The sequence below is a fragment of the Giraffa tippelskirchi genome, chromosome 1 (assembly GCF_054371585.1).
Source record: "Giraffa tippelskirchi isolate mGirTip1 chromosome 1, T2T-mGirTip1v1.2.pri, whole genome shotgun sequence".
Taxonomy (NCBI): domain Eukaryota; kingdom Metazoa; phylum Chordata; class Mammalia; order Artiodactyla; family Giraffidae; genus Giraffa; species Giraffa tippelskirchi.
In genome coordinates, this window is record NC_137275.1 from 110,553,200 (window position 1) to 110,567,907 (window position 14,708).

Below are 14,708 nucleotides of genomic sequence, written 5' to 3' on the forward strand. Positions count from 1 at the left end.
TGTCTTCAAATAAGTGCTTTCTTTCCCCTTTGCAACTGTGATAACCCTTTTCTTTTTCTTGCCTTATTTTTCGGACTGGGATCTCCAGTACAGAGTACAGTGGTGAACAGAAGTAGTGAGAATAAGTATCCGTGTCTCTTTTCCATAATCAGAGGAAAAGCTTTCAGTATTTCACCATCACATATGATATTAGCTTTTTTGGAGACATTTTTATCAAAATATATAAATTCTTCTCTGTTAGTTGACCAAGAGTTTTTTCTTAGTCATGAACTAAGATTATTACATTAAATTTTGTTAAGTTTATTTTCTGCAGGTTTTGAAACAGGTGATTTTTCTTTAATGTGGCGATTTAACTTTTAAAAAATTTTGTGATTCTAAAACGACCCCAACCTGATCTCGATGTATTCTCCTTTGGTTGGACTTTATTTGTTGGGGTTTTATTTAGGATTATTCCATCTATACTCAGAGTCTGTAATTTTGCTTTCTTGTACTTCTTCCTTGTTGGTTTTAGTATCAAGGTTATGCTAGTCTTCTAAAACAAGGTTGCAGAGTGTTCCTTGTTTACCCCGAGAGTTCCTGTGAGATTACTGTTTTCTTCCCTAGATTTTGGAAAGAATTGATTGGCAAAACCAGTTGGTTTCATTGTGGGGAGGCTTTTAATTTCAGATTTAATTTTTTTCATGCAAATAAAATGTTCTGATTTTGTATGTCTTCTTGGGTCTATTTAAGTAAAGCATATTCCCCCTGCTAGGAATTTATTGAGGCCAGCAGATTCTCCAATTAGTAAGTGAACTGTGGTTTATAGTATGTTTCCTATCTGCAAGATGTGTTGTCTCCCCTTTCAAAAATCCTTGATACTGGTGATTTGTGCTTTGTCTCTTTTTCTTAATCAGTGTCTCTAGGGGTTTATGAGTTGTATCGGTCCTTTCAAAGAGCCAACTTTTGGCTTTGTTTTTAAAAATGTTCATATTTGCTTTCTGTTGCCTTATTTTCTGCTCCTTTTTTCCCCATCTGCCTTGTGTTTCGTTTGCTTTGCTCTTTTTCTGGTTTCTTGGGCTAGAGGCTTAGTTGATTTTTAGCCTTCCTTCTTTTCCAGTATATGTGTTTCGGGCTTTAAGTTACCCTCTAAACACAGTTCGCTGCGTGCCACAAGTTTGAATAAGCCCGATTTTCACTATCTTTTATGTAAAAGTTTTTCCTAATCTTCATGTGGTTTTTAAAATTTTATTGAAGAAATTCTTCAAGAAGCATGTCATTGAACTTCCCAGTGTTTGGGGAGGTTTTTCTAGTGACCCTTTTTTGATTTCTCACTTAATTCCATGAAGAGCCCCGTCTTAGTCATTTTGCGCTACTGTTATAAATACCATAGACTAGCTGGTAAACAACAGAAAGTTGTTTCTTATAGTCCCGGAGGCTGGGAAGTCCTAAGATCACCCGCAGGTGCCACATCTGGTGAGGCCTGTTTCCTGGCTCCTAGGCTGCCTGCTTCTTCTCTCTGTCCTCGCAGCACGGGAGCCCATTCCCTCCTGACCTGACCCCTCCCAGAGTCCCTGCCTTCTAGTATCATCACCACGTGCGAGGTGAAGCTTGAGGGCACATAAACCGTCAGCCCATTGCAATCCGTAAGTATACCCTGAATTATTTCAGTCCTTGGAAATAATTTGAGCTTTCCTAATGGCCCAATATATATTCATTTTGTTCTATGTTCCTTGGGCTCTTGAAAATAATATGGGTCAGTGGGAGTGCAGTGTTCCGTATGTATCAGTTAGAGCAGGCTTGTCACTCGTATAATTCAGATTCCGGTAGCCATGCTGAATAAAGTAGAAGTCGGTGAAATTACCTGTAATATATTTTATTTAACACACCCAAAATATTATCATTTCAGTGTGTGATCAACATGATAAAGCCTAGTGAAATATTTCACATTCTGTTTTTCATGCTGAGTCTTGAAAATCCAGTGTGTGTTTCATGCTTGCAGCGCGTCTCATTGTCGAGCCAGCCGCATTTCAGGTACTTCGTGGCTGCAGGTGACTCCGCACCAGGGAGCCCAGTTCCAGGAGAGACGTGTCTTTAACGTCTCCCACTGCGATGATGAACTTGGCTGTTACTCCTTTTCTATTTCTGTCAGTTTTTATGGATTGATATTTTGAGGTTATGTTATTAGGTACATTCAAATTTAGAATCCTCATCTTCTTGCTAGACTGAACTTGTATCAGTATGAGATGCTCCTTTTTATCGCTAGTAATGCTTCTTAATTTAGGCACTGTTTGACAGTGATATTGCCACATGAGTTTTCTGTCCTTGTTTGCCTGGGTATCTTTTACTTTCACCTGTCTAAAAGATCTTCTATCTTAACATGTACCTCTGTGAATAGTGTATAGGTTTAATTATAATCAGTTTGACACTGTACCTGTTAATGAGAGTATTTGCTCTATTTATTATTTTGATATTTCAGTGTGTAGATACCATGTTACTGTTTGTCCCACCTATTCTGTGTTCTTTTTCTCTTGCCTTCTTTTAGAAGTATGAAGTGTTTCTCTAGTTCTGTACTCCTCTGTCAGGTTGTTGGGCGTACATTGGCAGATACAGCGTGTGTTTCACATTTAAGTCTAACTTAGTACTTTTACTGCCTCCCTGACACGATTGTTTCCTCCTTGTCACTGTTATACTTGAAAATTTTAGATACATTTTTGGCATGATCATCATTGTTTTGTAGAGTTAATATTTACCCTCAGAGTTACCTCATTGTTGGTCTTTACTTGTTTTGTCTGTTTCCGTCAGAGACTACTTTTCCTTTTCCCAAAGAACTGCCTTCATGTTTTTTTAGTTCACGTCTGTGGCTGATGAGTTGTCTCATTTCCATTTGCCCTAAAAGTCTTTATTTTGCTTTCACTTTCGAAACGTGTTTTTGTTGGGTATAGAATTCCAGGTTGGTGGTTATTTGTTTTTCAGCATTTTACAGATGCCAGTCCATCATCTTCTGACTTCCTTGTTCTTGAAGTCAGCTCTCAGTCTTGCTGTGCCATTAAAAGCCTCTGAGCGCTTGAACATTTTCTTCTTGCCTTAGGCACCCGCAGAGCTGCTGAAACCAATGTGCGGTTTGCATTTTTGAGTCAATGGTCTGATTCTTGATCCAACTCTTGCCACTGTCCCTGTCCGTCAGTTCAGTCGCTCAGTGTCTGACCCGTTGTGACCCCATGGGCTGCAGCATGCCAGGCTTCTCTGTCCATCACCACTCCCGGAGCTTGCTCAAGCTCATGTCCATCGAGTCAGTGATGTCGTCCAACCATCTCATCCTCTGTCGTCTCCATCTCCTCCTGCCTTCAGTCTTCCCCAGCATCAGGTTCTTTTCCAATGAGTCAGTTCTTCGCATCAGGTGGCCAAAGTATTGGAGCTTCAACATCAGTCTTTCCAGTGAATATTCAGGACCGATTTGCTTTAGGATTGACTGGTTGCATCTCCTTGCAGTCCACGGGGCTGTCAAGAGTCTTCTCCAACACCACAGTTCAGAAGCATCGATTCTTCGGCGTTCAGCCTTCTTCATGGGCCAACTCTCAAGTCCATACATGACTACCTGAAAAAACATAGCTTTGACTAAATGAACCTTTGTCGGCAAAGTAACGTCTCTGCTTTTTAATATGCTGTCTAGGGTTGTCATAGCTTTCCTTCCAAGGAGCAAGCGTCTTTTAATTTCACCATCTGCCTTAATTTTGGAGCCCAAGAAAATAAAGTCTGTCGCTGTTTCCATTGTTTCCCCATTTATTTGCCATGAAGTGATGGGGCCGGATGCCGTGATCTTCCTTTTTTGAATGTTGAGTGTTATGCCAGCTTTTTCACTCTCCTCTTTCACTTTCATTAAGAGGCTCTTTAGTTTCAACCCCTGTAGACATTTCTTATTCCCCTTTCTGTCTTTTCCCCACTGTGAGGGGCCCCCTTTATAGATTTTAACAACGTAGTTTAACAACGGGCTCCTTCAGTATATTCTATACTTTCCGCCCTCTTATATATGTATTTTTAACCGATCCATTCTTCAGTTCACTGATCCTGTCTTCAGCTACGTCCAATTTGATGTTAAGCCCAGAGACTGAGTTTTTAAATTGAGTCACTGTTATTGTAAAGTTCTAGAATCGGTTGTGATTCTCAGAAATTTTTCCTTTTGTCAAGTATCTTTTTGAGCAGGTGAAGTTTGCATCTGATACCTCTAGCGTACCTCTGATATGCTGATATACATCTGACACCTGTGGAGCTGTTTCAGTTCTTTTTCTCTTGGTCCTGTTTGTGGTTACACCCCTTTTTGCTTTTTTGGTTGCATGTTGGACATGATGTATGGAAAACCCTAGAGGTTCTGAGTGATGCTGTCTTCTCCAGAGTTTCCTCTGACGCAGACCTCCAGTGGGGACAGAGCTGTCTGTTCACTCGGGCCTGAGTGACTTGACTGGGGGCTCCTTGTAAGCTCAGTCTCAGCAGCCTTCACCCACTTTCCCCCCCAACCCCAGGGAGGAGCCCTCCAGCGTCTCCGTCTGCAAGCCTGGGGTCCCTCCCAGGGCCCCTCCTTCTCGGCAGGTCCTGAAGCCCACCGTCTGTCTCCTGAGCGCCACGAGGTGATTGATACTCAGCGCTCAGCCGGTTTGGGCAGAGTGTTGGGTCCGTTTTCTGTGCCTCCCTTTTCTTGGGGAGCTTGGTCTCTAACATCCGGACTGAGTTGTCAGGCCTGTGCTTGAATTTTTGTCTTCCCAGCCCAAGGAACCATCCAGAGCTGTGTTAGCCAGTCCCCTCTGCTTGACTTTTTGCCTGCCTTTTCTTCCCAGAGTCAGCTTTGTTCAAATGCCCCAAGGGAAGGAGCAGCCCTCTCAGCCTCTGGCTCCCTCCCTGGGCTTCCCTTTTGTTTGAAATCTTGGATTGTGGCTGCCTAAGGACCTCTTTTCAAATGTATTTAGCTTTTCTAGCTTTTGGCAGGCTGACCTACAGGCTGCTTGTGTCTGTAACTGGAAGTGGGGAAGCCCTGGGTGCCTTCTCTCATCTGAAGCCACATGTAAAAGTCACAGTAATTCTACTGATCATCTTTATTTGATACCAGGGAAAACATGAACCAGGAGTCCTTGCTTAGTACCCACGGTTGTGTTTCTGATCAGAATCCCCAGGTTGCCGGGCTGTTTCAGTGCCACTTGAACTTGGGAAGGAGGTAGAGCAAGCAGCCCACTCGGCCTGGGGGCAGAGCAGCCGGTCTCCCCTCTTCCTCAGCCCCTGCCGGTCTCCCCTCTTCCTCTGCCCCTGCCGGTCTCCCCTCTTCCTCTGCCCCTGCTGGCCCAGGGCAGGCCTCGTGATGACCGGCTGGTGGTGGAGGTGAAGGCTGAGGGGGAAGGGGTTCGGTGACGTGTATTCTGTGACGTGGTCACATGCGAGTTTACTTTTTCAGTTTGAAAAAAATGACTGCTTTTAGTCTTCCCTCCAGTTTCACGTTAAGGTTGAAAATGAAGATTTTATTCTTAAATTTGAGTACAGTGATTTTACAGTCTTTCTGAAAGCAACAGTTGAGGTTTTCAAAAGACATCTCAGAAAACTCCAGTAGATAAAGCCAAAAAAACAGAATGTGTTCCGGGTGAACTGCGGGCGGGACCCCAAACTGTCCTGTGTCTCTCCCGGAGTCTGTAATGGCTGAGATGGGTGGATATAGAACCCCAAGCACCCTCAGGACTGAGGTCCTCAAGTGACAGCAGAGGTCCCGGCTGAGCCAGGAGCAGTGTGGCCTGTGCCCCAGTGAGTGGAGAGCCGCGAGGGTGGGAGTGGAGCCGGGAGAGGGGGTGGGGGACTCGGGGGCGGAGGGAGGGGCAGCACCTAGGGGGGTCTGGGAGGCGCTGGCTGTCGGGGCTCGAGGCAGGGACACCCCTGAACCTCCACCGTGCAGCCCCCACGGGGCAGAGTTGTCTGGCCGCCCAGGGTTGAAGTTAAGAGAGCGAGTTCGCAACAGGTTGAGTGAACCCCTGTACCCACTGTGGGTTCATGTTAAGTGCCTGGAGCGAGGTTGGTCAAGCCCTTGCTGAGCTCGATTGAGAGAGTCAGTCAGGGAGGACCGAGCTCAGGGTGAGAGTGAGGGGCAGCTAGTGTGGTGAGTCCTCCTCAGCTGGGTGGGTTCTGGGGACGCCCTTGAGTTCAGGGGTGCCCTTTCACTAGCCTCACTGGAGGCTTGTTTAGGGGGTGGAGGGGCAGAAGTCCACTTAGAAGACATGCTCATTCCTAGTGGTGGTGGTTTCTGAAGCAGTTCATACTGTTCGGTTCAACTGTGAACCAGTACCTTGCAGGGTCATGTTTGACGGTGGGCCTGAGCTGTGGGCACGGCCTTCCTTCTCCCGCACCCCACACTCACCTGCCGTCTTTTTGGCAGCCCCTCCCCCTTCTCGGCGCCCTTGATGGTGGGCCTGAGCCCAGCCCCCCTGTTACCACGGAGCCCCTTGTGACTGAGTGGGTTCCGGGTTCCGGGCTCCTGGGAGACGTGCTGGAGGCAGAGCCTTCGTGCCATTTCTTCTTGAGACACCGGTGCTGGTGGACATAGTGTGAGAGCGGTGGTCATAGTGTGAGAGCTGTGTGTGTGAGAGTAGTGTGTGTGAGAGCGGGGTGTGAGAGGAGGGTGTGAGAGTGGGGTGTGAGAGTGGGGTGTGTGAGAGTGATGTTCATGGTGTGAATAGCCATGGTCGTAGTGTGAATAGTGGTGGTGATAGCTCCGGTGCTCAGGTATCTGGTAGTGAACCAGCAGTTGCCCCCGAGTGGGGGGCTGCCCCCATCCGTGAGGATGGGTCGCAGAAAGGCCCGCGTCTGGGCGCTTTTTCAGTGCTGCTACCCCAAGGCAAAGGCCAAGACGAGGAAGAATTTGGACGCGGCCCAAGTCCTGGATGCAGAGCTGCTTGAGGTGAGAGCAGATGGAGGCTGGGCTCGTCGGATCGGCCCTCACGCGGTGAAGCACTGGGGTCGTGTTTCTTGTTAGCACGGTTGTGGGCCCTGCCGGCCAGGGCATTTCGGCCTTAGTGGGCAGGATCGACCCCAGCAGGTTTACCTTGTAAGAGGTTGTGCAGGTGCTGCTTGGAGGATGGGCGGAGGCCCCACAAGAAGGGAAACACTGGCTGGATGAGTCTCTGGGGCATGTGGATCGAGCTAGAGAGTCCGTCCTTGAAGCAGAAATGCTAAGCCTCTTAACGTCTCTCATCTTACAAAGCACAGGACAGTGTGTCCAGTATCTTAATGACGGGTACCTACTGCTTACGTGTATAACATACACCCTCATAGCTTCACATGTCTACTACATGCCTCTTGCAAGTGTTGGGCACTGTTTACTGAATGACTGGGTGACTTCAGTGGAGTCAGGCTAACGGATGGCCCTGGGGTGCCATCAGCCTTTTTCCCAGGGGAACACTCCAAAGCCTGGTGGCCTTGTAGACCTTTCCTTTTTTCTTCACTCTCCCCAGTGATTCTAGGTCACTTGTCTGTGTGTTGTTTAAGAATCTCTTTATGCACTTTGTTGTTGGATTTATGTTTAGGAAAGTTTCTCAGACGTCCCTGGGTCTTGAGAAGGCAGGCTTGGATTCCGGGTTCTCCCCTGCCACGTGCCTGTCAGGTCGAGGTGGAGGCTGCAGGCCGGTCTGAGTTGTGGTGGTCTGTGTGGTCTTGGGGTCAGCAGACCCCTCTTCTCTGGAGGGGCAAGGAGATCCTTTGTGTGGATCTTGGAAAGACTTGGCAGGGTCAGTCTTCAGCATCTTGCTCTCTTTTTAATTTGTGTTTGCATTTAGTTACTTACTCATTTCACTGTTTTCTAGGATTTTGCTACGCTTACCAAAGGACTAAATGCATGCAGGCAGCAGCTTCTTGAAAGAGAAGAAGAAATCGCTGAGCTGAAAGCCGAAAGGAACAACACCGGGGTCAGTAGGGGGATTGTCACGGGTTGACATTTGCCTTGCGGGGGTCACCACCGGGCTCCGTGTTGCTGTCTTTAAACTCTGTCTGTTTTCAAGTTATTTTTCACATCTTCCCTCTGAGCAGACCGAGGTGGATCACTTTGGGGTTCTCATACCTTGCTTCAAATTTATGATGAGAGCTAATGTAATTTTAGTACATTTGAGGGGGGAGTTCTCTTAACTTACATTTTTGTCCATGCTCCACTTTGTGTGGGATCTTAGTTCCCTGACCAGGGATTAAAACCTATGTCCCCTGCAGAAGTGTGGAGTCTTAACTACTGGGCCACTGTGGAAGTCCACTCTAACTTTAGGCTGAACTGGCAGGATTCCGACTTGCCTTAGCATGGTTTCGGCTTTAGCATGAGGCTGAGAGGAGTTATCGGCCCTGAATTCAAGCATGAGGTTGAAGGTGCTCTTTTGGCCCCGCCCTGCAGCTGCTGCTGGAGCGTCTGGAGCGCCTGGTTTCCCAGTACATGCCGTCCCTCCGGATGACGGCGGATGAGCAACAGGCGCAGTCCCCAGCCGGCATGACCAGTGAGGTGGAGGTGCTCAGGGCGCTGAAATCGCTGTTCGAGCACCACAAGGCCCTGGACGAGAAGGTACCAGCCACCTGGCCGTCTTGAATTTGTACACTTGCTGCCTTGTTAGGTGGATGCTGCACGTATTTATGTAACTAGTTGACTTTTGAGCTTCTTGAATTTTTGTAAATAGATTCTTTCTGTAAGAAGACAGAGTTTTATATGGTTAAAAAGCGTTGCCTGCATACATGCTCAGTCATGTCCGAGTCTTTACGACCCTGTGGACTGTAGCCCACCGCGCTCCTCTCTTCATGGGACTTCTCAGGCTAGAATACTGGACTGGGTGGCCATCTTCTACTCCAGTGGATCTTCTTGACCCAGGGATTGAACCTGCCCTCTTCATTGGCAGGCAAATTCTTTACCACTGAGCCACTTGGGAAGCCCGCAGTTAAAAAGTATTAGTTGGCATAAATGACTCAAGATTGATTATATTCTGTATATCAATTTGCATTTAAAAACTGGGTAATAGAATTAATTTAGGATAACGTTTTGTTGTCTCAAACTTAGAATTTAAAGCTGTTAAGAAGGAGATTTTCTTAACGTTAAGATCAATGAGAGACATTAAAGGTATTCTATTACAGTAGCCATGTATTAGGGTGAGTATACAATAAGAAGTGCACTAAGGTATATGCACACATCAACACACAGTGACTCGGCCCCTTTTATTTGAGTTGAGAGAGCGATTATGAGTAGCACGCGAAAGGTGGAGTTTGTTAGAAGAAGGATTAGGTGCCACATGTAACGGGGTAAGTTTGATCAGTCATCGTGTAATTTCAGTTAAGGGTTTGTAATTTGCATCCTTTCATTTTAAAAAAGTATGAAGGCTGTAGTGGTGGACATCAGAGGTTATTTATCTTTCTGATTGAGGACCTGCCCACCTGGGTTATTTTAATGACTAGTAAACTAGACTTGTGGTTCAGAGCTACAGAATCTCTTAAGTACCCATTTGTCCAGTAGAAGACAAATTCTGACTCTAATCACCTGGTTGTATTCGGGATGGATAGCATCACCGTGAATTTTCTTTTTATATTCTGTTTTCAGTTTAGAGTTGAGTTTTTCGAAGTGGAGTTTTGCTGTCTTTACTTACTTCTTTCAGTTCAGTTCAGTCACTCAGTCGTGTCTGACTCTTTGCGACCCCATGAGTCACAGCACACCAGGCCTCCCTGTCCATCACAAACTCCCAGAGTTCACCCAAACCCATGTCCATCGAGTCGATGATTGCCATCGATTGATCTCATCCTCCATCTTTCCCAGCATCAGGGTTTTTTCCAATGAGTCAGCTCTTTGCATCAGGTGGCCAGAGTATTGGAGTTTCAGCTTCAACATCAGTCCTTCCAATGAACACCCAAGACAGATCTCCTTTACGATGAACTGATTGGCTCTCCTTGCAGTTCAAGGGGCTCTCAAGAGTCTTCTCCCACACCACAGTTCAAAGGCATCAATTCTGCGGCACTCAGCTTTCTTCACCGTCCGACTCTCACATCCATACATGACCACTGGAAAAACCATAGCCTTGACTAGACGGACTTTTGTTGGCAAAGTAGTGTCTCTGCCTTTAAATATGCCATCTAAGTTGGCCATAACCTTCCTTCCAAGGAGTAAGCGTCTTTCAATTTCATGGCTACAATCACGATCAGCAGTGATTTTGGGGCCCAAAAACATAAAGTCTGACACTGTTTCCACAGTTTCCCCATCTATTTCCCATGAAGTGATGGGACCGGATGCCATGATCTTAGTTTTCTGAACGTTGAGCTTTAAGCCAACTTTTTCACTCTCCTCTTTCACTTTCATCAAGAGGCTCTTTAGTTCTTTTCCACTTTCTGCCGTAAGGGTGGTGTCATCTGCATATCTGAGGTTATTGATGTTTCTCCCGGCAGTCTCGATTCCAGCTTGTGTTTCTTCCAGCCCAGCGTTTCTCATGATGTACTCGGCATATAAGTTAAATAAGCAGGGTGACAAGGACACAGACTTGACGTCCTCCTTTTCCTATTTGGAACCAGTCTGTTGTTCCATGTCCAGTTCTAACTGTTGCTTCCTGACCTGCGTACAGGTTTCCCAAGAGACAGGTCAGATGGTCTGGTATTCCCATCTCTTTCAGAATTTTCCACAGGTGATTGTGATCCACACAGTCAAAGGCTTTGTTTGGCATAGTCCATAAAGCAGAAATTGATGTTTTTCTGGAACTCTCTTGCTTTTTCGATGATCCAGCAGATATTGGCAATTTGATCTCTGGTTCCTCTGCCTTTTCTAAAATCAGCTTGAACATCTGGAAGTTCACGGTTCACGTATCGCTGAAGCCTGGCTTAGAGAATTTTAAGCATTACTTTACTAGCACGTGAGATGAGTGCAATTGTGCGGTAGTTTGAGCATTCTTTGGCATTGCCTTTCTTTGGGATTGGGATGAAAACTGACCATTTCCAGTCCTGTGGCCACCGCTGAGTTTTCCATATTTGCTGGCATATTGAATATAGCACTTTCACAGCATCATCTTTCAGGATTTGAGATAGCTGAACGGGAATTCCATCAGCTCCACTAGCTTTGTTCGTAGTGATGCTTCCTAAAGTCCGGTGGACTTCACGTTTAGCAGATGATTCTTAAAGAGCAGAATAACTGGGGAAAGCTACTAACGGACGGGGTGCTTGATGGAAAGGCAAGTCCTCGGTCTCGCTCTCTGTCTGGTTCTCGCCTTACCGTCCAGTCTGTGCGGGGCTGTTGGGACCTGTCAGCAATGCACCATGTAGATCTGAGTGGCTGTGAGGGTCGTGTGAGCTCCCAGAGTGCAGAAGAAAGTTTTGACCTCACCGATTGCCCGGAAATGCTGTGTTCCCTGCCTCCCAAAACAAGGCTGTCTAAGGCTTCCTTTCTCCCTTAGAGATCCTCCGACGGCTCCCCAAGCCACGAGGAAGACCTGGCTAAGGTGATCGAGCTCCAGGAAGTCATCGAGAGGCAGTCAGGTGAGCAGAGCCAGTTGAAGGAGTGCCTGGCAAACCTCTCTGCCTACGTGAGAGAGCTGGAGGAGGACCTGGACACGGCCAGGAAGGAGCTCCTCACGTCCGAGGAAGCGAAAAGACAGCTACAGCGGGATGTCCGCGCAGTGAGTGACAGCGGACGTGTCTGTTGTCCTGAGGTGGAATGTGGGTCCCTTGTTCTCCCGGTGATCTGAGCTTTGGGATGGCTGCGTGAGTAGGAGCAGAGCGCTGGCGAGACCGCGACTGGCGGCCTCCCCGCCTCTGCGTCGAGATCTCTGCGGTAGAAGAGGCCTGGTCCAGGCGGTCCATTGGCAGTGGAGCAACATGAGGGCATCCCTAGCGCTGTGCTCACCCTGGGTGTGGACTCCTCATTTCTACAAGTTCTAGGGTGCCCAGTGTGTTCCTCTTTGAAAAATTCATTCATCCATTCATTCATTTATTGGAGTCTAGTTGCTTTACTTTGTATTGGAGAAGGCAGTGGTACCCCACTCCAGTACGCTTCCCTGGAAAATCCCATGGATGGAGGAGCCTGGTAGGCTACAGTCCATGGGGTGGCTAAGAGTCGGACACAACTGAGCGACTTCACTTTCACTTTTCCCTTTGATACACTGGAGAAGGAAATGGCAACCCACTCCAGTATTCTTGCCTGGAGAATCCCAGGGACAGGGGAGCCTGGTGGGCTACCGTCTGTGGGGTCGCACAGAGTCGGACATGACTGAAGCGACTTAGCAGTTAGCAGTTGCTTTACACTGCTGTGTCAATGTCTGCTGTACAGCAAAGTGAATCCGTCATATATATATATATATATATATATTTATATTTATATATATATTTATATATATATATATATATATATGTGTGTGTGTGTGTGTGTGTGTCTACATATATCCCTCTTTTTAGATTTCCTACCCATTTACTTTACCACAGAGCCCTGAGTAGACTGCCCTGTGCTGTACAGTAGGTCCTTACTCGTTGTTGACTTTACGCATAGTCTCAGTAGTGTACATACGTCAACCCCAGTCTCCCAGTTCATCTCCCCCACCTGCCTGTCGAATGTATACCTGATGATGCTGAAATTTCCTTCGGGTTCACTCAGGCGAGTCTGGTGACGTCTGTGGAGCCCGTTCTCTCGGAGAGATGGGAGCCCGCTGTGTGGGCCCAGCTGAGGCAGCTTGCCTGGCCGTCTTCTCTAGTTTTCTGAGGTTCTGCTCCTTGAAGGGATGTGTGACATTGATACCGGCGGTCAGACAGGTCGAGTGGCGTTTGCTCACCCTCAGAGCCTCAGGCCCGTGCTGTGTGACCATGTAGAGTCATGATGTTTCTGGTGGTCGTGTCTGCGGCTGTCATGATTGATGAGAAACTGCCTAACGGTCATTGTGAAAAGAGAAGAGTGCTGAGGGTTCGGGCCTCCTCCTGTGAGCCTCACCTCTCCTTTGTAGGCAGACAGACAGCGCCCACCCTGCCCCACCCCTGCCCCGTGAGACCGTCTCAGACAGAACCCCTCCGACATGTGCTACAGCAGGTGTCCTTGTTTAGTAGCTTGGTGTGAGTAATTCTCTGTGAGAGCTCAAGGTGAGAACTCAAAACAGAATATTTGCACGCTTGTATAACCTTTTCCCACTATTCTTTGGCAACAGGAGGAGATTAGGTGGCAGAGTTCAATATGTAGAGAATTCTGGGAAAAGCGGCCTTGAGACCTTTCACTTTTAATGTCAGGCCTTTGCCCACATTGGTTACTTAGTAGTCGACTACGGAGGGACCTGCAGTGGATTTTGACCTGGCGGACGGGAGTTGCACCAGCAGCAAGTTCTGGTCCTGGTTTGACCCTTTCATACATGTGGTGTAAGTCTGCTTTAGAAGAATTAGGCTTGAGAAGGCTGCTTCCAGTTGTGTTAAACTTTGACTTCTGTTTCCACTCATTACTATTACTTGAATTCTGAGGAAATTGCATGAGAGTTTTCCGACTTTTACCCGAGGAAACGAGCCTCAGAGGTCCCTGTTGGATCTGTTGAAGGTCCCTCCCTCTTGTGGATCCAGTCCGCCTGTGTGGTGTAGCAGACAGAGGTCGTGACTTCATGCCAGATACCATTCCTCCTGGAATTCATGCAATAACAGGGTAGTTTAGTATACTCTTTGCTGTTTGGGTTTATTATGTTGAAGAGAAGCTTGGGAAACCGAGTGGCCAGACAGAACGTTAATACAGACATATGGGTGCCAATCGTGGCAAATGTGACATTTTAAGTAGGCACGTTTTTGCTCACGTCCGAGGAAACTGCCGTGTCTAGGACTTTAATTTTGAGGACGCTAACTTTATTTTTGAGTTGAAACTTAGGATTTAGTCCAACTTTTTTACGCGTACGTGTATCGGAATGTTCCATGATAATGACTTACCTTTTCTACTCTGCAATGCCCGGTGTAGGCCATGGTCCAGAACACGGACGCGGAGGTGCGAATCACTACCCTTGAGAGATGCTACCTTGCCGCCCAGCGCGAAGCCACCTCTGTGCACGACGACCTCAATGATAAACTTGAAAATGAAATCGCAGATAAGGATTCTATGCATCGACAGGTAACGGCTTTTACTGAACTGTGTCTGACTTTTATAGTGGTGAATTCCTGAGGAAGGAAGGTAAACACCTTTTCATGTGACTCCCACGTTGTAAGGCACCTGCCCCCTCACACTGTGGTCCTGAAATGGTTTTGGAACAAAGCGTTGATAGATCGCTTTATGTCTTCCCATTTTCCTTTTTCTGGCTACGAGTTTCCTTTTAAGGCATGCTTTTTTTTCTTAAAAGAACCAATTTTGATAACTTGTGGCCTACTGTGAGGCCCAGCACAGTACTAATTAGCACCGTTTTGATTGAAATCATCCTGCGAGTAAATGGATACACATACCCATCATTTTATAGTGAGAAGAATTCTCATTGGAAGTTTAAGTACCTTTGTATTTTCGCCTCATTTATGGCATGTATTTTTTCATACATGTCTGTGTTTTGAGCTGCCATGTTCAGTGAGCAGCTAGTTTGGGCCAGACATCGTCAGAACTAGGACTCCAGCAGTGAATTAAAAACGGTGTGCGTTCTTTATCCACTGCCATGTAACAAATCACTGCAAAGCTTAGTGACTTCCCAGTGAGCAGGTCACAGTCCAGTTTCTGTGCTTTGCAGCAGGTGGGCCTGGTTCAGGGCCTCCTGAGGACGCAAACATGGGAAGGCCCC

General features: G+C 47.0%; 2 protein-coding genes across 10 annotated transcripts in view; both read left to right on the forward strand.

Annotated features, from left to right (window-relative positions):
* LOC145506098 (liprin-alpha-1-like) overlaps positions 1–14,708 on the forward strand; it is a 117,136-nt gene that overhangs the window by 98,065 nt on the left and 4,363 nt on the right. For 8 of the 9 annotated variants that reach the window (XM_081489903.1, XM_081489926.1, XM_081489915.1 and 5 more), the window contains 4 exons: positions 7,806–7,907; positions 8,378–8,542; positions 11,394–11,615; positions 13,910–14,059. In XM_081489903.1, the coding sequence (XP_081346029.1) occupies positions 7,806–7,907; positions 8,378–8,542; positions 11,394–11,615; positions 13,910–14,059 (639 nt within the window). Of the gene's footprint in view, positions 1–6,496; positions 6,905–7,805; positions 7,908–8,377; positions 8,543–11,393; positions 11,616–13,909; positions 14,060–14,708 lie in introns of those variants that run through there. The other variant, XM_081489907.1, reaches the window with a different exon arrangement.
* LOC145506257 (olfactory receptor 4A47-like) overlaps positions 1–14,708 on the forward strand; it is a 249,206-nt gene that overhangs the window by 29,470 nt on the left and 205,028 nt on the right. The window lies entirely within an intron of this gene.